This window comes from Acanthochromis polyacanthus, chromosome 6, assembly GCF_021347895.1.
Source record: "Acanthochromis polyacanthus isolate Apoly-LR-REF ecotype Palm Island chromosome 6, KAUST_Apoly_ChrSc, whole genome shotgun sequence".
Lineage (NCBI taxonomy): Eukaryota > Metazoa > Chordata > Actinopteri > Pomacentridae > Acanthochromis > Acanthochromis polyacanthus.
In genome coordinates this window covers 19,635,579-19,659,169 of record NC_067118.1, presented here as the reverse complement: position 1 = coordinate 19,659,169, position 23,591 = coordinate 19,635,579, and the positions used below count along the sequence as shown (strand labels likewise).

The 23,591-nt window shown below is 39.6% G+C and overlaps 1 protein-coding gene across 4 annotated transcripts in view; it reads right to left on the bottom strand.

Moving 5' to 3' along the window:
* The window catches only part of chchd6a (coiled-coil-helix-coiled-coil-helix domain containing 6a), a 111,968-nt gene that overhangs the window by 72,154 nt on the left and 16,223 nt on the right, over nt 1-23,591 (bottom strand). For 3 of the 4 annotated variants that reach the window (XM_051949663.1, XM_051949662.1, XM_022209327.2), the window contains exons 5-6: nt 7,935-7,958; nt 2,699-2,782 (exon numbers count right to left, since the gene is read on the bottom strand). In XM_051949663.1, coding sequence (XP_051805623.1) covers nt 2,699-2,782; nt 7,935-7,958 — 108 coding nt within the window. The remainder of the gene's footprint in view (nt 1-2,698; nt 2,783-7,934; nt 7,959-23,591) is intronic. The other variant, XM_022209328.2, reaches the window with a different exon arrangement.

Here is a 23,591-nt window from a genome sequence, read left to right as displayed (position 1 = left end):
CATCTGCTTCTCTTATTACCCAGATGCACTCATCACTTTGCAACAGAGCAAATCTGGACTCATCAGACCACATGACCTCCTTTCATTGCTCCAGAGTCCAATCTCTATGCTATCTAGCAAACTGAAGCCTTTGGTTTTCTGATTAGCCTCACTGATCAGTGGTTTTCTTAGAGCTATACAGCTGTATAGTTCCAATCCCTTGAGTTCCCTTCGTATTGCACATGTGAAAATGCTCTTAATTTCACCATTAAGCATAGCCGTGAGCTTTACTGCTGATTTCCTACGATCATCTAAGAGTTTGTTCCAACCACATTTGTTCCTCAAATATTATGGTTCGTCACTGTCCATCCAGGTTTTAATAATGCATTGGACGGTTCTTAACCTGATTTTAGTAGTTTCAGAAATCTCCCTAGCCGTTTTCTTTGCTTGATGCAGACCAATAATTGACTCTTCTGAAAACTGATTAACATCTTTTCCATGATCACAGGCTATGTCTTCTGACATGATTGCTTAAGGAATGAGAAGCTCCTCACTGCATCAGCTGGGGTTAAATAAGTTGTTGCAGCTGAAACATATTCATCACTGCAGTAATTATCCAGTGGAAGACTATTATGGTACCGTATTTGCTTAGTTAAATCCAAGTGGTGACTCTTTTTTTGGACAGGCAGTGTGTATCATGAGAGCAGAGTGGAGAAACAAAAAGCTGACTGAATGACTGAGTACGGAGTCCATCCTCTACTAAAAGGGGATATAACTGGAAGTGATGACACTCCAGTGTTACAGTTGCCCCGTGTGGCTCATCTACTCCCACCACTCACTGTGCAAAACAGGCCTGAATTAGCTATGGTAAGCAAAACATAATACTTTGATTTTACGCATAATGCCCTGTAAAGGTCTTCTCTAGCTAAGAAATAGAGGAGTGCTACCCCCAGAGAGCCCATGTAAAGGTCCTTCTTGTGTAGTGCCTGGTGAGGCTGAGACTTAACTTGAAACCACACCTTTTCTGCCTGGAAAATGTCAAACAGAAAGATGTAAGGGAATGAAAAGGCTTTTAAGGGCTCTCTGGAGATGGCTGGCTGAAATCTGTGTTCCCTTTTGAATCGCATTTATGGATACACCAAGTGCAGTGCTTTTTCTACAGATCTGTGTGCACACTGTACGCGTTAGTTGTATTCTGCTATGCAAGCAAGTTTAAATTGACTTTAGACTTATTTGTATACTGAAACACATGTGAGATCGACTCATTTAGCATAAAGGAATTTCCTAAAGTTACGTACGGTACCAAGTGCATTGACACTGAACACAAACATAGTAAAAAGATACATGAACAAGATGACATGGTGTCGCTAATTACGGGCTAACCGTGAATGCTAGCTCAAAAGTAACCCGATGGTGAGTGGCAGGATGAGTCACGGACGAGGTCGGTATGTTTAATGTTGCTGTAGAGTGAAAAATGACCGAGAAACGGCAGTTTTAAAATCGCTGTGTGTGAAGCTGCACAAGGCCTAAATTTGCATTGAGCCTTATGGAGGGCGATTCAGGTTCCCACGTCAATTAAGGGCTGGCGCGTGACGTAACAATGTGCCAGGCGAACAATGTCGGACTCATATGAATGTAGAGAGTCTTTACTATAGTCTGTGAAAGGATTGTCCTTGTAGTATGTACCGTTTGGCCAGGATGGCGATTTAAGTAAAAAAAAAAAAGACAGATTTTGTCCCTCTCCGCACTCTAGTACCAGAGGAGCACATGCTCTAACATTGGATTTTTTGCTCAATCTAGGGGTTTTTGGAGGCTCCTGTATGGAAAACCATAAATTCCACCATCACAATATGTACATGCCTGAAAAGAAGAGAGTTGGGGCTTTTTTTTAAGACTAAAATGAAGTCTGTAGGTGAAAGTATGGCGAAGCAGTAGTGTTTGGAAAACAGTGCATGACATGGTCATCAATATCCCCCGCCACATGTGATGTCTATGAGTCTATATCCAAAGTAGTGATAAAGGGCCATAACTCTGTTAAATATTATCGCACAGGTCTCATTTTCGAACTTGATCAAGGTGTCCATGGTGTGAAGCTACACACTAAATTTTGTAATCCTTGCTGTAATAGTTTCCGAGAAAAGCTGTCCCCTTCATCTCGGATGGACGCACGGACAGACTGACGGACGCACGGACGGACGGAGGCCAAACCTATATCCCCCTTTTCCACTTCGTGGAGGCGGGGGATAATAAAGGAAACAGAAGGATAAGGAAGCTCTGCTAGTCTGCCATCATGCTAATGAGAGCATCACTGCCATTCTCTATGAGGCTCAGACTGTTCATGTCATTCATGTTACAACATTTCTGTAAGGAAAGTTACAACCCAGACCACTTGCGTCAACTCACTCTCTTCCACAGTGTTGCACTGGAGTGAATATGCACAAATCACGTGGGGAATTAATGTGTGCGCATGTATGCACGGAAAATTGAAAGCGTATCCGTGCCTGCATTTATGTGATTGCACTTGAGTGTGTGTGTTTGTTTGGCAATGCTTTTATATCTGAATTGCAAAGTTAAGTCTGCCCAAGTCTAAACACAGTGTGGCTGTGCATCTATAGCTTGGTCGTCAATACTGCAACTGCAGAGTCTTTGAAAGCCTGTAATGAAGTCTTTCCAGGTCTCTGTGTATGTGTGAGTGTGTAGCCTTGTGTAGATGCTATACCCTCTTCTCGAGCTGTGCCAGCTGCTCCTTGTAGAAGGCATCCATTGCTTTCAGCTGTGAGTCTTTCTTCTGTAGCTGCTGAGCCTGCACAAGGACACACACAGAAGCACAAGAAGAGCAATGGATTACACTCTGTGCTAAGCATTGATTTCTTGCTATAAGGTCAGAAATTTGTGAATAATTACGTTGGGCATTTGTAGTTTTGTTTTTGTTTTGGTAAAATAAGAAGTCATTTAATTCATTTACATTTTAGTGATAATATTCTGTTGGAGGCAGTGGTTTCCAGCAAATCTGAGTGGTTGCACGATTATTAACAGTAGAGGAGGGCAGAATAAAGTAGTGTGAGGGGACAGTGAATCAAAGAATGTTTCTTTCTTCTGTTGACATTTAAAAGATTCAGTTATTCCCAATGTAACTTAATACAGAAATATAGAATTTCAGAGATTACGAGGTTTATGCTATAAAGATTATGGAAATATGTTATGACCATTGGTCGTTGGTTCACCTTCATTTTTTAGAAGCCATGTTTTATCTGTCAGTTTGGCATGGCAGATGGCTCATAATGTTCACACAGGACCTTGGTTCTCTTTCCAACCAGAGTACAAGCCAGACCATCATTAAATTTGAGAAAATAAATGGTGCCATGGTTGCCAAATTAACCCAAAATTGACCCATAATCAAAAAGTGAACTAATTTATCCTGCAATTTATGTTATCAATTTTGTCAACAACATAATGTTTTCCTTTCACTCGGAACTGTACCTTTGACGATTTATAAAGCAGAGATTTTACGGCACGGTTCTTCATCTTTTGCTCTAATCATTCAACTGATAGAGTTCCATGTTCATAAAAGCTGTAGCAGTGTATAACCCTGAAATGGCACCTCTTGTATTGCAACTCAGTTGTAGTATTTCACATCTTACACATAATTGCTTCACCTATAACTTTGATATTAACATGACATACAGTAGGGGATAAATGCATACATGCACATAGATTGGAGTCCAAAAATCTTAGACCATTAATGAAGATGCCTCTATTTTGCATGAGTGAAAAGTGAAATATCTAAACAATGACAGTAAAGCATATCCAAGTATTTGATCAGTTGCCCTTTTTATTTAATGCCACCACCATTCAAACTATATGGACTGGTTGAAACTCATGTCATCTCCACATTAGAGGGCAATGTCCTAAAGACCTTCATGTCAGATCAGGAATGTTTGGCGTTTGCAGTCTCCAAGTGGTCCATAAAGGTTAGTGGGGATGACTTCAGGAGAAGAATCCATAGCAGTCAGCTCTCCTTGGTCTTCAACTAAAAGCTCAGAGATGTGTTTGGGTTCATTAACATGCTGCAAGATGAATCCTTGTCGCAAAGATGGAAATCATACAGTAGAGCATGGCTCTGAAGAATAAAGTGCTATTTCTCTTCTGTCATGAGGTCGCATTGATGCAGTGAAGGTGTCCAACTCCAGAGAAGGAGAAAAACTCATTGTCTTTTAAGACCATTACTAGACAGCCTTCTTTAAAAAAAAAAAAAAAATCTTTTCTGCAGCCTTGTGCTATTTTAATTAGCAAATTGTGTCCATTATGAAGTTGCTTTGCCATCTCTCAGTGAGTAAAGCTTGATGTACTGATCTTCTGATGATGTTGTCTCTTTTGTTCTGACTTAAACAGGGTGTCCCTAAAGTCTAGACAAATAGGAAATCTCATGAACTGTGCTTTTTTTTGCTTCCACAGATTAAATATGGCTTCATCAAAAGAAGAAAGAGTTGAACTGGTACTTCTCAGTGGACATGAAGGATGGACATACTGAAAGATGAATTTAATACGCGTCATCCCAGAAGGGTTCCACTTGGCTTTTCCACGGTGGCGAAGGTGGTTAAAACGTTTAAAGAAACAGGCAGTATCATGGACAGACCCCATTCTGGATGACTAAATACATCAGCTGAAACTAAAGAATTGGTCATGGCTAAAATTCATGCTAGCCCCAAAAAATGACTTCCTTAACCCTAACTTTCGATATGTCTGTATTAGGGACACCATGTAGTGCTTAAAATACAACTAATCTAGTTTCTACAAAGACATCCATGCGCTGCCTCCTGAGAAAGCTTCAGTCCAGTCATGTGACTGAGAAAGCTCCTGGTAACTTGAGGCACAGTCATATTTATAGCAGTAAATCATGGCTGTTAGTTGATTTGCTTCAATAAGAGTCCGATAAGCCGATCAAATCCAAGAGTGCCATAGGACTGTGGACAGGAGGACACAACTTAAAGAAATCCGACTTTTCGTACAAATTACATAACAAGGTCAGTACCATCAGTGCATTTCAGTTAAACTGCTGACTGAATATAGTGCAAAATCTAAAATATTTCCTCTAAAAATACCTTGTGTTTTTAAACATTTCTAAATCCTCAAACCTTCTGATTTTCAGGTTTACATGAAAATATGATAGATTTTCAATGAAGTCTGACATTTTTGGACCCCACTGTACAATGAAACATACCGCTAGCAAAAACATGCAGTACAAATCAACATGTGGCTTTAACAAACCAGTGCTGCAAATGCAACATTTTCATCCGTCTGAAAAGTGTTTAGGGATTTAAGGCAAATATATATATATATATATATATATATATATATATATATCAATTTATCACAGTGAAGGATTTTTCAAGAGCGGACAATTATTCATGTACATACTAGTGCATACTGATACTAGAAAATTATTGCAATACCTTAAAAAAAAAAAACAATACTCACCTTTTTTTAATATTTCATTATTACCAATATTTTTGTTAATGAGCACTATTTTTGCTAAGAAGAAAAGTATTTTCAGATGATTAACATTGACATGCAACAGTTAGGCATGAGTGTTTGTTGCGCTTTGCTTCCACTCCTTGCAGGACTAGTGAACGTGCAAACCAATTTTTTTCCCTTCGGCAACTTTCAGAGCCTAAAAACATGGCTGCAGATCCAAGTGCTGATGCTGACCATCCACAACTTGTGGATAATCCAGGCGCTCAATATTATGCCTTCAAATAAAACATGTATGATTCTTTTGGAAAAGATGATCTTTTTTATTTTACCATCAAAGTTTGACAAAATAATTAAACATTTCTATATGCAAATGAAACTTTCACACTCATGTTAACTTTATAATAGTCTGCAAGCTGCTAAGTCAGGTGTTCACAGCATGCAGATCAACAGCATCAGTTGTAAGATCAGATGAATTCCTGCAGAAAAAATGAAAGTGGGTAATAAAAATGTGCACCAAAGAACTGCTGCACTTAAATTACTGTTCAAAAGTTTGGGGTCATCCAGGGAATTTCATGCTTTCCTTTAAAATTCACACTTTCATCCATGTGCTAACATAATTGTACAAGGGTTTTCTCATCATCAGTTAGCCTTTCAACACAATTATCTAACACAATGTAGCATTAGAACACAGAAGTGGCAGTTACTGGAAATGGGCCTCTGTACCCCTATGTAGATATTCTATTAAAAACAAGAAAACCACTCAGAGCAGTACTCCGCCAGGGCAGCTAAGTTGTTGTATGATTTCTGACAGAGAAATCCCGATTAAGTCCACAGGTCGATTTGTAGTAGGATCGCAATAATGCGATCGTCAGCAGGCAGCTGATGCAGCATTCATTTGTAGTTGCAGTTACAGGGATGTCGTGCCGCTATCTCGCAATGATATGGAAATCTTCAGCAAATCCATGGATCCAGACTATAAGCCACATCACTGCCAAAATCTAATCACTTGGTCCTTGTGTCATTTTTGACCTTCCCACAAAAATTCATCCAAATCCATTGGATCATTTTTGAGTAATGTGGCGCACAGATGCCAAATACATACTCCTGTTTTCAGAGGACATTCTATAGACATATTCGTGACATTCCATTGCCAAGATTTAGTAAACCCTACATCTTTTGCCTAAAACTGAATCATTTAGGACGTATTTGACCCCAAAAGTCAAGTCCCCACAAAACATTTTGTATATCCTGATTAAATAGAGGGCGGCATGGTTCAGTGAGTAGAGTGGCCGTCTTGCAACTGGAGGGGTTGCCGGTTTGATCCTTGGCCTGGAGAGCTCATGTCGAGGTGTCCCTGAGCAAGAGACCGAACCCCTAACTGCTCCTGATGGGACGTGGTTAGCGCTTTGCATGGCAGCTTCCGCCATCAGTGTGTGAATGTGTGTGTGAATGGGTGAATGTGTAGTATAATGTAAAGCACTTTGGGCATCTTACAGGTATAGCAAAAGCGCTATATAAATACAGATCATTTACCAGCACAAATGGTAAAAGAACATGCGCACACCAGTTTGCACACACTCTCCAACCTCTGGAAGGTTCTGCCTGAAAGCAACTTTTAGAGTAATAGAAAAAAAAATCAAAATTCCACATCCTTAAGCCCACAGCCTGTAAAGCAAACCTGCTATTCACCCCCCACCCCCCACCCGACTTATCTATTCCTATTCATTTATTAAAACTATATTAGGACCAGTCTAGAAAAAACGTTTCGCCTCACATCATATGTTATTATCATGTAGTTATGAAGCACTGAAGTTGGCAGGCACCCACACTTAGTCACAAAAACATGCACATAAAAGCATGCTGACAGACAAATGTGCATATACATGCAAGCATGCTCCACACTGACGGAGTGACAGATGAAAAAAAAAATAAATGTGATGGTGCTACAGAGGAGAGACAGAAATAAAAAAGATGAGTATAATATACAACAGAGACTACGTGGGATCATAGAGAATTACAAGTAAAACTGCACAAATGGACCTATTAGCTAGAATTTGTCTGCTTGTTTTCTTTAGGACAATATTTAATTCAGTAAATTAAGAAATCATATTTTTGTTAAATGCATCACTGTCCGCAAATTGCTAAAAATGTGACGGCAAGCATGCTTGATGGTAAAAAACAAAAAAGAGAGAGAAAGAGACAGGAGTGGGGAAAAATTAAGAAGAAAAACAAAAAAGCAGGGAAGGGTCCAATTTGTTTTCAATTAAGTCAAACCAAACACCCCTCCAAACAGCAATTTAAAAATATTAAATTTCTTCTTTTTCGTTAAGAATGACTCCAATCAGCACACTGATGGGAGTTTCATCTGTTTGTCAAGCGACCCTCAGCTTGTGTAAAAGTAAAAAAGGAAACAGGGTGAGAGTTTGAAATCATCAGAATAGATGGAAAGGATAAAGAGCAGGAATTGTAGTGGATCTTACCATCATTTCTATCTCATCTGCAGACTAGAGATGTTTGGTAATAGAAAGAAAGATAAAGAGCAGGGAGGCAGAGAGAGTATAAAGTCGGAATAAGAAAGAAAGATGAAGGAGAGAGAGCAAAGCACAAACAGTTAGGAGCTACAGCTCGATCACAAGATAGTGTTTGGGGTGTGCATGTGAAAATAGTATTACAGTCAGTGAAATGAAATACAAAATTCCTGAAATGAATGATAATTATCAGATTAAATTCCTACATGCACTGCTATTGTACTCACACCTAGCCAAATGTATTCATTTTCACACCGAATGCTAGATTTAAAAACTTAAGATAAAGTTGTGACATAATTGTCTTGGGTTAGAAATGTTCTAGCTCAAGGGATGATTAAAGAGGCATCTCTGCATAGACTATTTGAAAATTATTATATAATCCAAAATTAAGAAATAGAATTATTTCTTCCACCACACAGCCAGCTGCCATCCACATTTTCAATCACATTCGACATTAAAGCTACTTAAACTTGCAGACATGTAATTAAAATATATTTATCCTTTTTTTAACCAAATAAAACCCATTGAGATCAAGATCTCTTTCACAAGGGTGACCTGGCCAAGAGGAAAAAAACAATTACAAGGAGGTGACAGGGTTAAGTAAAACATACAATTTTATATTTTCCATAGACAATATATGTAAATAATATATAGTGAGTATAAGATGCAGAATACATCTTTTATGCACACACGTACATATACATGTATAGTACATACACGTATATATGAAATGTAGTGTATTTTTTTATTATTTGCTAATCAAGCATATTTAACCACAAACACAGTATATCAACTGTAAAAGTGACTTGGTTGCATTAATGGGAACAGAGAGAAATAGAGAATTACAACTCTTCTATAATATATGAGCTCTGCTCTTTAACCACCACAGAAGTCCTTGTCATGGTGGCCCATTCCTAGCGAAACCCCCACAATGCTGTATGTTGCCGATATGGAACTGCAAGTAATCCAAATGACCGCCGACACAGGGCACCATGAATTTCAGTAACCACTAAATTATTACTGGCCGTGAATAAAGTAACTGTTAATCTTCAACATTCCTACCGCTGGTGAACTCTTCAAAGCACATAATTCAGAATACGCTATTAAAATCTAGCAGTTGCATTTGGTCTGTATGAACACGACTAAACTTCCATTCATCCAATATCTATAGACCGCCTAATCCTCAATAGGGTCACGACGGGTTGGAGTCTATCCCAGCTGACTTAGGGTGAAGGTAGGAGACATCCTGGACAGACCACCAGTCTATCACAGGGCTACACATAGAGACAATCACACACAGTCTTTTTGGACTGTGGGAAGAAGCCAGAGAACCCAGAGATGACTCACGCATGCCCAGGGAGAACATGCAAACTCTGCAGAAAGATCCCAGGCTGGGACATGAACCGTCTTCCAGCTGCAAGTCGACAGTGCTAACCACCAAGACACCGTGCAGCCAAAGACTTAACTTGTTGCTTTTGAAGTTTGTCAGTTTTAGCGGCTAATTTCACTGAAAAGAACTTTGTTATTTCTCAGTCTGTAAAATTCCTTAAAATAGTTTGGGTTCTAATTAGACTTCAGTGTACCCGTGTAGACTAAGCACTGATTGTGCAAAAAAGTAAGTGATTGTATTGCAGCTCCTCATCTGCAATATCTGATGTCTGTTTGTAGTATTTGTTTTGATGATTGGTTAAATACTGTGTGTACAACATTTGACTAAAGTCAAATTTCAGGAAAAAAGAATAGCAGTAAAGTGAAATCAAATCAAAAAGCAGCTTTTAAGCACTGTCGCAATAGGAGACATATCCTTAGACCTATACTGTGCAAAACTCATATTGTATTGACATCGCACATGCATCATCACCTTCCCACAGACACTAGTGGAGCACACATAGTTCATATACTATATTTTAACAACAGATGCCACAACGGAAAAGCCAATATGTAGAAAAATATAACTGCAAAGTATCTTCAAGACTGACAAGCTGTCACTATATAAAGTACCCTAATGCACTACATCTGGTGCTCCAAGCAAATTAATGTCAATCAATATTTCTACAGCTCTAGTGCCACAGGTCTGACTGAGAGCACAGTGGCATTGAAAAGCAGCAGCAGTGTTGAGTAACTGAGGTGAAGAGAGTGTATACGCACACATGCACACACATAGAGTGAAAGGAAGATTCATCATAATTATCAGGGCTGCTGAACGCCAAATCAAATCAGAGCCAATCGTCTGTGTTTCATAAACAGACCTGAACTGAGGAGAGACAAAGAGCGAGAGGGCTTCTGATGTGAGAGTTACTTCCACTGTTGGGTGAAAAGCTGCAGCTGGTGCATGTTAATGCAGGCGACAAGAAAGAGCGAAATTGCTCATGCGTTAATTTTATATGTCAGACAAGTATCTGTTTGGGGGGATTAAGCAGAAACAGAATGGATTTAATTTAAACGAAAAAAAACTCCTTCCTTTCATTGTTGGTCACGTTTTAATTTGCAGTCAGCGACGAAACTGCAAGTGAATCAGATGACTCCTCTGGTGTCCCTCCAGGGACCTGTGAGTCTATGGTAGATAACAGGCAGCCAGGCGTGACTTCACACACAACACACCATGCTGCACACACACACCAAGACACACATACCGAGGGTGTGTGCTCGCGTTTGTTTAGTCTGATGTCTGTCGTTCATTCACTCAGTATTTTTTGTCAATAGTAATGTGTGACAGTGAGTTTGTCTGTCAGTCTGTCTTCCTGCCTTTGATGGTGTGAAAACTCACTTTAGCACTGGACAATCCCCTTCATTACCCTGCCAAGGAAATCGCCAGAGTTATGTGATGATCGGCTTATGTTTGTTCGTCTGTTCGTCTGTCTGTTAGCAACATTACTCAAAAACAGAGTAAAGGATGATGAAATTTTCAGGGAAGGTCAGAAATGACCAGTTGACTAGATTTTGGCAGTGATGTGGCTTATAATCTGGATCCATGGATTTGCTAAAGATTTCTGTGTCATTGTCAGATAGCGGCACTGTAACTATGACAACAAATGAACACTACATCAGCTGCCTGCTGACGATTGCGATCCTACTACAAATCAGCCGCTGCGGACTGATCAGGACTTATCCGTCGGAAATCATACCATAACTGAGCAGCCTTGGTGGAGTACTGAGTTCTCTGAGTGCTTTTCTTGTTTTCTCTATTTGTTTCAATCTACCTTTGTGTTGGCACAGCAGAGATGTCAAATCAGACTGCTCTGGCACAATAAACTCTGGGTCACCTGAACAAAAGATTGAAACTGGCACAGGTTTTTATGTCCATATAATGCAACGCCCCCTAACACGCAGATGGACACGTGGAGAAACATGCAAAGACCAGAGCAAAACTGCAATGAGCAGTTCGGACTGGACTTTTGCTTTTCCAATGCTGTGTGGGGGTTTACTCTCTGTCTCTGTATAAGTGCAAGAAGGGCCAACAACTTCAAAGCGAGAGACTCATATGCACTAACATGCAGGCACAGCCAGACCGGCTGTCAATAGAAGATTGGACTACAGCTTACACAGAGGGACTGTGGCTTTATTCTTTATCCTGCAAATCAAACTATTATTACACTACAACTTTATGTAGCAGATGCAATAATGGTGCCATATTCTTGTTTGTTGTACTTTAAAGTCTGGCATCATTAACCAAAAGAAGCCAAACCTCTCCATGTTACCTAAGTCGAATAACTGGAATAGTAATTAATAATTCAAATCTCTAAACATATACTGTATAATTAAAGAATAAATGAATCTCAGCAAGCATTAAATTCTCTACAATCAGTTGCAATAGAGTCCTGATGTTCAATATCCCGTCACTCAATACAATACTTTCAGAGACACACATACAGAATAGTAAGTAAATGCAACTATTAAGTACTTCCCCCATATTTCAGCCACAACAGTCACATTAGTGTCGGTCAGTTTTTGTCACAACCAAAGCTACAAAGACAAAAGTTCACCAAGACACCAAGGTATTCTCATCATTACCGCCTACCTAGTGAATTCAAACCAGTTCAACCTTACAATGAGTGTCAGGCCTGTGCATTTGTTCATTTTGTATAAAATAGCAGGTTGGGGTTTTATTTACTCCATTATGGTGTGAGAGTCACAATCAGATTATTCAACAACAAAATAAATTCAATTTTCTCAGATGCTCAGTCACAAAGTAGTGTAAAATTAAAAGGATACTAGGCACGGTGTTTTTAGATCAACATAAAAAACAGGCATAATCATCACTAAAAAAGGTGTTTCATTTTACTTTGAAATTGGGCTAAAACAGATATTATGTGCAGAAAATAAATTTATAAATGTAGCTTTAAAAGCACCATTATGTTCACAACATGGCCAAACTATAGAAGAAGAATATAAGACCATATAAAGAATAGCTAATTTCATCCGTATATTTAATCAACTGCTGCAGCTGAAGGAGAGCTTTAATCTCATCATAAAGTCTGTCATAAAGAGGTTTTCTCAGTCACTGTTTAAAAGTGTTCTAAAAAATATCCTAAAAAATGAAAACAATAACAAAGATGAATCTCACACAGTTGAGAAAAAGAAAAGAGAAGGACAGAAAATGTTAGAGACAAGTGGAAGACCAAATAAATAAGAAATGTAAACAAGTGGGGAAAAAAATAACTTCAGTTATTAAAAAGGTGCATAATTGAATACAGCAGCTATTAGCCATAAGCTAAACAGGAGATTAACTAAGAAGCATATTATCATATATTCTTTCTTCTCCAGGCACGTTCTGCATAACAATCAATTCAGTACACAGCTAGAGGTGTGAAGCATCTGCTTAGAAGCTACAGACAGAGGAAAAAAATGTGTGAGTGTGCGATACAGAAAAATCAGACCGGAGTCAGTAAGGAGAAGTTGAGCTGAAAATGATGAAGGGGAAAACAGAAGACAGGTCTAACAGGTAGCACATATGAAACAAAAAATAACAAAGGAAGACATTAAATTTAATTGAACTGAATTTTTAAAAAAATCAGTTTGAACTAGAAAAGCACTCAGAGAGCGCAGTACTCCACCAAGGCTGTTCATTCCCCCAAATGGTATTGTCAGAAATGCAGCATTTTCTTTTATAAGTTATTAATGCTCAGAAATCATGGCACTATAAAATGTGGCCAGTTAATATAGACGCACCTACAAACAAAATTACCTAGCGCTGAGGACAGGCACGTCTTATGCATGTGTACGTTATGTGCGAATACCGAAATGCATGATCTAAATATGTTAGAGGCGGCAGGAATTGATGAGACTCTGAAACACCCTCACAATTTCATCAATTGTTCCTTGTATAATTTCTGACGGACAAGTCCCAATAAGTCTGCAGTGGTGGATTTCTAGTATAATTGCAATCACGTGATCGTCAGCAAGCAGCGGACTTAGTGCTCGCTTGTTGTCATAGTTACAGTGATGATCTTGCAATGACACAGAAAGCCTGTGGATCCAGACTTTAATCCGCATCACTACCAAAATGTAATCATTTGGTCCTTGTGTCATTTCTGACCCTTCGTGAAAATTTCATCCAAGTCCGTTTTCGAGTAATGTTGCAAACAGACAGACGGACAAACCAACGCCACTTCACTGCGCTCCTTGGAGTAATGAGTTAGCACAAGGGCAAGGGATCTGCTGTGGAAGCATCTGACAGCATAACTAAACTCGAGCAAACTTGGTACTGCAGTTTTGCTTGATATTATATGTTTGAAGCACTTCAAGCAGAAACTATGTTGTCAGAAGTCTGGACATTAATGGAATGTGAACAGATTTAAGAATTTCTAAAAAATATATATAAAACAGAAATTGTTACTCCATATTATTACCAAAGCATATAAAATAAATAAGCATGTGTTTATTTACATATATTTTACTGTACTGTGCAAAAGTCAAGTTAGTTCACTTAATGTTTCAATTAAACCTGTGTCTCACCTGACATTTCACCTAGGTTATCCCAAGTTGCAGCATTTTGAAATTAACAAACCGGTACAGTTGTGTCCGTGAAAACCACATCCCCAGTACAGCATCACATAAGGATTTGCTGCCGAAATTGCATAAAATAATTTCAGGTACTAGTCTAAATCTTCTTGGGCTGCACAGTGGTTAGCACTTTCTCATTACAGGCAGAAGGTTCCCTGGTTTGTGTCCTGGCCTTCCTGGGATCTTTCTGCATGGAGTTTGCATGTTCTCCATGTGCATGCGTGAATTTTCTCTGGGTACTCCAGTTTCCTAGCCTAGCCGCGCTAGACCCCATGTTCTGAAGGCACAAGGGTCTAGGACCGCTCGACAGGGAGGGAGGCGGGCTAAAAGGTTGTCTATCAAATCCCTCTGCAGCAATTGGGTAGGTATACAACCAATCAACGCAACGAATAGGCTGACGTAGTTCCTAGAGCACCGGCGGATTGTGGCTAAGTCCCATTCCCCATTCCCCAACCAGCGGAGCCGCGGAGCCAACTGGTATATTAAGGATTTGCCATATCCCATCGGCATAAGTCCAAATACGTCTTTCTTCTCAATGAAACACTTCAGTGCCGTCCTTTGTTTATCTTTCAAGTTGAATTTTAGCTTCAAATCTTTAAGGGCTGTGGCCAAAGCCGAGTCGAAAGATAACTGTTTATTGTGCGCTGGTTGTTTCTGTCAGAATCGTCGCGCCTCTGTCGTCACTTCGTTACGCCCGCCTTCTGACTCTACACTTCATGGTGATTCGTCCGGCCAGTTTTAGGAGAATCCAGCCTCGAGCCTTACGGAGGGTAACTAGACCCACCTGGCAGAGAATTAAATTCGTTGCCGGGGGTTGTCTAGCGTGGCTAGGCTACCAGTTTCCTCAAACAGGCCAAAAATATGCTGAGGCTAACTGGTGATTCTAAATTGTCCATAGGTGTGACTGTGAGTGTGATTGTTTGTTTCTATATGTAGCCCTGTCATATTCTGGTGACCTGTTAAGGGTGTCCCCTGTCTTCACTCCAGCGCCCCCATGGCCCGACAGAGGATTAGTATAGATAAAGGACGGATGGAATATCAAACACCCAATCCACCTACTGTTCAAAAGAAAAACAAATGTTTTTACAGCGCTACATCTCTGCTATACAGCAGTCATACTATCCAGCAGGTTTTGAGGTTAAGCTGTAGGGACAACAGATGGTGACTGGTTGAGTTATTAGTCAGTGTGTCTGCCGGGTAGATGCCACAGTGATATCAGCTATGGACGGCCAAGTCCCTGATCCAGTGCAGAAGGAACACATGATGAGAGCCTCGGCGCACCAGTGCTAACAGTCCAATGGATCATCAACGCACCACATGGGCACAGAACACTAGTGTTTGGGCTTGCAAGTATGTCTGGGGCAGACACGTATAAATATACTTTGACGCATTTCAGTCTTCCCCTGTGGGCAGTGTGTGTGCTGTGTTGCCAGCTGATAGCAGCAGCAGTCTGTTCTCCCGTTCCCTCTTTCTCCCCCTCTCTTTATTTACTCCGTTGCGTTTATTTAACACATAGCTCCCAGCGAGGCAATAAATTAGCACTCAATAATAATCTGACTGATAATTACAGCCTCGCAACTACACAGAAGAAGGAGTGGGACAAAATGGGCCGCTGGCTTTTCTCCTCCATCCATATGAATACTGCTTTTACTTTGACTGCTGCTTCTTTTATCTTTATCTATAATCTCTGCATTTGCTACACCGCACAGTCTACAGTCATGAGATGTGGTCTAATGTAGCTCAGTAAGGTCAAGCAGTCAGCAATGAAAGAAGCAGTTTATTTTGACAGGACAACAGAGATTTTATTTTACGTGTCTGCAAATGTGGTACCGACAGAATTATCCGAGATGTTATTCATAGTTTTATTCTACTTTTTTTGACAAAACAGCACCTCAGATAATCCTGTTGGTACCACATTTATAGAGATAGAAGAAGGAAAGGGAATGCAAGGGAAATGACAATCACATGATTGCGATCCTACTACAAACTGACCACTGCGGACCAGGAAAGTTTTAAAGATTTCATCTGTTGGAAATCAAATAACGACTGAGCAGCCTTGGCGGAATACTGTACTCTGAGTGCTTTTCTAGTAAAATAGTCACATTTTAGTTTGACAAATTGGATAATTATTTCAAAAAAGGATTTAAAAAAGTGAACATCGATATACACTATCTTAAATGCTGGTATTTGGCAAAGTTCCCAAGCATATGTAAATGCCAATATGCAGGTAAGCAGATCAAATTTAAAAATCAGGTGTAATTTCAGACTTAAACCTATGCAGTTATGATACCAGGACATTGCACCAACACCACAGAGACATTAATACGCATCCATCTCATTCATTGTAAATCTTATGGGAATTGTCCAGGTTTCGGCAGTGATGCGGCTTATAGTCTAGATCTATAAATTTTTAAAAGATTTCAGCCGTCGAAAATGACACGACGACTGGGGAGCCTTGGCGGAGTACTGCGCTCTCTGAATGCTTTTCTAGTTTCTTTAATTTGAACATTATTGGAGAACTAATCCAACTTTCTCATCCATCTGCCTTCTTATTCGGCTCATCTTACCTCACTATCTGACACTGCAGTTGGGGAAAGCTGGCTTTGAGCACACAGTCACCCTAATAGCTTTACATGCAGAACCATGTCAGTTCCTGCAGATTACAATTACTGATACAACTGCAGGCTTATCTGTACCTCGGCCTCCTCCACCACCCGCTCCTCCTCGTCCTCCTCCTCTATCCAGTCCATCACTCACCTCTTTCATGCCATTTCCCTCACTGCCATTCCTGCCATCTCCTCATTTCCCCTGTATTTCCTTTCCTTCTTCTTTGTCTTTTCTGGACTTTCCTTTCCTATTTACACCTCTGTTACATTACATCTCCTGTTTTCCCATTCATTCTTAGATCCCTCCATTTACACTTAGTTCTAGTGTATTTCTTTCAAATATTAAGTATTTCTTTCCAAATACAGAGACAAAGTCAGTGACACCTGTGTGCAGGTTTCTGCAGAACTTTGCAAAAGATTTTGGCACTCAGATGTTTAAATTCTTACAGAGCATGCAATGCCATTGATGAGGCAACTGATCGACTTAAATGTATATGAATTATTCACAGCAACAAGCAGAACCAGAAGTCCTGCAACAGATGGTATGACCTCCATGAAATTATTTTTTAAAGCATTCTCATTACTTTTACTATCTAAAGATTTTGCACAGTACATAAAACATGTGTAAGTGTGCGTGCCTGTTATTAATCCTTCAGCACTGTACATATACCCATGCTAGTTAATTGTATTCTGTATTTATACAGTAATGATGTTCAGATTGCCTGAAGGTTGTAAAAGCATTGAAATTCAAGACAAAACCTGTGCGCTAAGCAACTCATTTAACCTTTTTTTTTTCGCTCATCTAAATGACATAATAGCAGCGTGTTACCATATGTCTGACTAAATAAGCAGTCAGACGAGTACATGATAAAACATCAAGCAATTCACCAGCTCATATGTACTGCTATAATGAAGCATGTCCCATCTGCCTCAGTCTGTTTCACTCTCGCGTGCGTGCGTGCGTGCGTGCGTGCGTGCGTGCGTGCGTGCGTGCGTGCGTGCGTGCGTGCGTGCGTGCGTGCGTGCGTGCCTGCGTGCGTGCCTGCGTGCCTGCGTGCCTGCGTGCGTGCATAAACACAGCTGTTTCTCTCACACCCATAACTAAAGTCTGAATGAGTTTCCCGAGTGTGTAAGAGAGAGACAACACTGTCGCTCCATCAGCAGAGAATCTCCAACTGATTACATGGTTTTAGGTATAAACAAGAGAGGCAGGTTTGTCCAATCAGAGCCAACATCTGGCTCATTCCATCAAGGCTGCCTGACAAACAGACAGACAGAAAAGAGGGATCCCAGCGCTATCTTGCTCTGCAGAAGCGTACTATCTGGCATCAAACATCAGGAACTAACATTTGGTCCCATGGTCTTTGCTGGATCGTGGCGTATACAGTAATATCATAAAGGGAAGTATTCCTGAGTTAAAATGAATATCCTTTGCTAGTGCTTTCGATGACTACTATGAAAGCAATAGCTATCTAAACAAACGGACTGTGTACAGTCCCACAACACATTTTCACATGTGCAAGAACTGATTCACATCATTCCCTTTTTATGTGATAAAGCAAACTTGCTAGAAGGTAACAGTTTCTTATCTACATGCAGCATTTAAGGTGCATCGCTAATTTGGGCTCATATTTCTGGCCACCTGGCAAACACAAGTCCTATACTGGCTCTCCTCTAGTGTGATTATGATCTCCACTGTGGTATAAATTAACTCATGAGTGAAATGTGTGTCTCTTCAGCTGCTAAATGCCTCACTATTCTTTCTCCCTGCTTTGATTCTATTTTATTTATAATATTCTCTCCGTGTAATATTAAAGAACCCAATAACATGCGCATTTACCGGTCTATTAATGTAACTGTGGGGTCAAGTACAATATGTCGGCATGCTTTAATGATAAAGAAAAGCGTATTTTTTTAATATCATACTTTGCTGCAGCACCTCTCCTCACCCTCCGTCTGAAACACTCGGTTTTAGTTTCTGGTTCTTCAAAACCTCCAAAAGCCCAGTCTGAAAAGTAACCTAAAAAGTAAATACTCAACGGAAGACAGCGAGTTCAATCAGGGAACTCAGGCAACAGCTGCTCTGAAGCAACATATGCTAAAAGAGATTTTAAAAAGCAGAGAAATTTCCTTACAACAGCGACAAGACTAGAAAGATTACAAAGAGTAATTGAAATTTATCATGCTGACTGAGCAGCCAATCGCTCTGGTAAAGAAAAACTGGGGTTTTTTTCCTGTCTTTTGGAACTTCTGTATGGACACTCGAAAGTGCCATAATTTGCCTCCATTTGCACGCAATTCAAATCAAAATTCCACTTTGTGGGTAGTACCCATACTTTACAACAAGGTACCTGACCACTCTTTTGTCAGCTGCTGTTGCTTGACCACTTTGAGGAGAAACTGAAATGTCTCTTGTGCATTTTTAGTATACAAGAGATTGTACGATCTTTTGCACCACTTCAAAGTGAAATTGTGATTGTTACACTCATTGTGAGTGTTAACTGCTAAAAGGCATCGTTAAATGGAATTTTGATAAGAGCTTTTTGTAAAGACATAATTTACTTTGCTTGGTGATTTTGTTAAAGAAATGAAAAACTGTGGTAAATTACTTCCCACTGTTTTGTAAAATAAAATAAAAATAACAATTTTGAGGATTGCTTGCAGGCAGGGATTTTTTTTTGGGCACATAGCTATTAGGTTGTCCAGTTTACACAATGGATTGATTTTAACAACTTTAAAGCTGCTGTCCGGAGTTTCCATTTGTTTTCAATTTATGTATCATTTTTTAACAAAGCTTAAATGTGTTAGTCCAGTTCGATACTATAATATAAAGTTAGTATAACGCGATATGAAAATTTATTCCTGAGCTCCGCCTTCCTCTCATAGACCCCCATGTTATTCCAAAAAGCGCCGGTCGCTGCCGACCAATCAAGTTCGAGCTTCAGCTTTGTCATGCTGTCAATCAACGGTTACGCGCACAGCAAGCAAGCCCATGCAGAGGTGGGCGAGCTACGCACTACGCAACCGCACGCACATTTGTTTTGCTTGTGGAGGAGAGAGCATCAGGGATCAGCAACTTCCAGAAAAGTTACCAATCCCACGGCTTGTCAGGCCAAGAGACTGCAGGACGTTTTTTGGCTCGGGGTGCTCGCGTCGCTCCCCGACCACGGCCTCCATAGCCCGCCTGACGGCTTCGTTTAGATGCCCGACCTCTGGAGGAAGATGTTGGGGCGTCTGGGACATACTCTTCGTCAGAGGAGTCATGCAATTCTGAACTCTAGATAGAAATAAATAAACAATGTAACACATACACACGCGTAAATGCACTAAGTTTGATAAACAACATCATCGAGAGGGATACACGAGTGTAATCACATATTGAAACTTTACTCGTTCGTCCTAGCAGATTCATGTTATTTTGGTATTAGGACAAGTTAGACTCAATACAGCATTCTAACGTAATTCCTTTATTATTTACTAAATGTAGAAGAGTGGAAAACAGCAAAACAGGCAAGATGCTGCAGCACTCCGGGCACTCCTCTCATGTACAGCGCGCGTGCACAAATAAAGGGGCGAAATCAGAGGGAGGGACCAACAGTGTTTTGGGAGACGCTGCGATTCAAACTCCGGACAGCAGCTTTAATGTACCTGGAGTGTGCACTGTGTAACTGTATATTTAAAGAAAATTACAGAAATTTAAAACTAAAAAAAAGATTTTCTGGAGATTCTTCCATCTTCCTAGAGATGTAATACTCACTCTAACGTAGGGAAAATGATCAATGGCCACATATTTAATGAATGAGGAAATTGTTTAAATTATTTTCCAACTACACTTTTATGTATAAATTTAGGACTCAGATTAAATGTAATTATTGTGAAGTCATTCAAGAATTCCAAAGATACACAAACATATAAAAATTCACAGCAATTCTCATCCAGTTGATTTAAACCAGGTAACCAAAACAAAAAACAAAAAAAACAAAGAATGCCAACATTGCTTATTGCGACAACTTTCTTAGAGACTCAAGTAATCTGAAAAATACAGTAAAATGTTCCCTGACACTCTGCCACTTTACAGCCGGTTTTGGTGATAGGGCCTGGTACAATGACAGAATAGGTACAATAGTATTAATATGGGGGACCTGTGCAATAATATTTGTGACTGGCTTTCCAATGACAGAATTTCAGACTTGAAATTTACCTTCTTATTGTGCATGATGGGCACAGAGACAAAGCAGGAGGCAGAATAAAAAAGGAAAGACAGAGAAAGAGCGATAGAGAGATAGAAAGAGAGAGAAAGAGAGAGAGAACAGCTTAGAAATACTTCCACCAGAATATCAAGACATTGAAATATAGGACATGGTTTTGTTGCCATCTTGTGTCAACTAGAGGAACTAGTTAATCCTGAACTGTGACTGAGAAAGCGCAAAGTACATCTAACTAATTCATAAAGCTATTAATATTTCATACTAAATTACCCTTTGACCTTGGGAATCATTGTTTCATTCTTTTTCTTAGCTTTACCTTTTCCATTACAGTTCCTTCGTGGTTTAAATGACTAATTTCAGCTACTAGGAGTCTTCAGACAGACAGTTTTTACACCTGTTGAGCGTGTTACATACCTTTAGTAGAAAAATACAGATTTCTACTATCTATTCAAAGGTTTTATAGGGATGCAGCTAACCTAGACAGCTATGTGTGTTTTCATCTTTTCTAGTCTTACAGGGAAATCAACCAACTGCTCCACAGTCAGCATTGCAGAACCCCATATATATTTATCTTAAAATTCTGTCTATTGTGAGCAATGTGTCTTTGTATTTGTGTTAAAGGGGTATTCCACTACTATAGAATTGCACCTCTGCAATTTTCAAGGACTTTAAACAAACTAACTCACAAACGAATCATCAAAAACACAACAGCAGTTCCTGTCATATCCTTATTGTTAACCTCAATGTAAGGAAATCTTTAAATACACTGGATCCTGCTTTTTCCATAAGGCAATTTGATAGGATCTCTTACTAGTAAATGTCCGCATCTGCAAAACCGTTGAATTTGTAATCCAGGCTTTTTAAAAATGTTGATGAACTTGATGATCATCCAGCTCCTCCACTGCCACATAAGATATGTTGAGTTAAAATCCACATGAAAAAGTGAACACAACACAAACTTTAACCTCCTCATATTGTCCCTGCCACATTAGGATACACCTGATTCACCTGTGCTTCAAAAGCATGTTCAAAGAATGAGAGAAGCACGGACGGCATTTTGTATTAGCTAAAGCTCCATCAGAGGAAGTTAAAGGGCAGCTAATAAAATAGGCTTCTTAATTGTTCTGTGAGAACAGAGAGACAGAGAGAGAAATTTACCATATGCTAATGTGACTTATAACCTTTTTTTGCTTTCAACAGGCGCCAAAAGGCCATTAATACATGATAAAAAGAGAAAATCCCTTTTAGCCCTTTAGTTCGACTTGCTTCCTTTCTTTCCATTCTCCCATTCCTCTCTCTCATTTTGAAATTAATCTGCAGAAGATTTGCTATTAACAAAGACTATTCACAGAGTGCAGCACAGTGGGCGAGGGCCTTGGCTCAAAGATGAATAACAGGCCAGAGGAATGGAAGGATCAGACAGTTCACTGGGAAGAGGACAAAGGACAGGAGGAAATGAGCGAAGGAGTAGAAAGCCCCCCCAAAAAAGAGGCAACTAAATAGCAGATGCTGCACATGATTGTCTGGCTCTCTCTGACTTGTGACTCACTGCTGTGCCCACGCACAGAGGACAGGAAGTACCGAGTCACCTGTAGCCAGGAACGTGCACAGAAACTTTGAGGGGCTGCTGGTGCTGTCATGATACCAAAATTCGAACTCGGATACAATATCTGCCAAACAATATTGATAACAATGCTGAAAACCATACCACAGCAAAAGCACCAGAAAAAATGTAATAAAGGATAGAACATGTCAATGAAAGGCAGTGCAGGATGTCAAACCAAATATAAAGCGACAGGAATGAAATACTGTACCACAGGGTGCTGCAATACTCTAATGTACATTCTGAACACCCACTTTCACCCTTTATGCAGGAATTCAGTAACTGGTAACAATATTCACAGATATATTAATGCTTTCCATTTGGCACTGATTGAATCATTTGTTTTTAGTTAGTAGTCATTTGTTTTTAGCAAGTAGTCTACTCGCAACTTTTGAAGAATGCTTCTGAAAAATAAACCTACTTAAAATTCAATGAAGTGCGCAGTAAATTTTGTAAAGTTTGACATCTCTGTAACAAAGCTTCACCTGCTGATTGCCTGCATACAGCTCTGACAAGTTCTGCTTCCCTTTGCTACCTTCTGAAACTGTTTCTCTTTGAACAAGTCTCCTTCTTTTGGAAGTCAGCTTCTTTCATATAGCAGCCTTTATGTTTGCTGGCTAGCTCGCTAGCTAAGACTACTGTGTTTCACCCGCTCGACTCATGCCGTTGAATCATTTTTTTACTTAAATTAAATTGTAACTTTTATTTTCACTTGCTCTTTTTCATTTTCTGTTGCTTGTTGGTAAAGTTTAGGAATCAAAACTACTTGAGTAGGTAGTAGTAGTAGTAGCTTTGGCTACGATTGCCATGTTTTACAATAGGCCTGAGTGATAAAACCCACAGTGAAATGTACCTGCCATAGACCGATTGTTTGATAGACTGTTCCATAATTTTACCTGGGGGTAACATTTAGTTCTGAAGAGTAGTCCAAAATTTGTGATGGGGTATTCCCAAAATTTACTTCAATTTCAATACATGAAGAAAATTAAAACATAATTAATCAGATTTACTTCACACCTGTTCTCCTCCAGAGAATGTTGCCCAACGGCTCTAACCTTTGTTATAAATGATGAGCCTATAAGGGGACAGTTTTCCATTTGTTTTGGTCATGTGACCATATCAAATCATTTTGGAAAGATGTACACTCTGTTATCCAGAAAGTCACTGGTAAACCTTTTATATTGTCTAC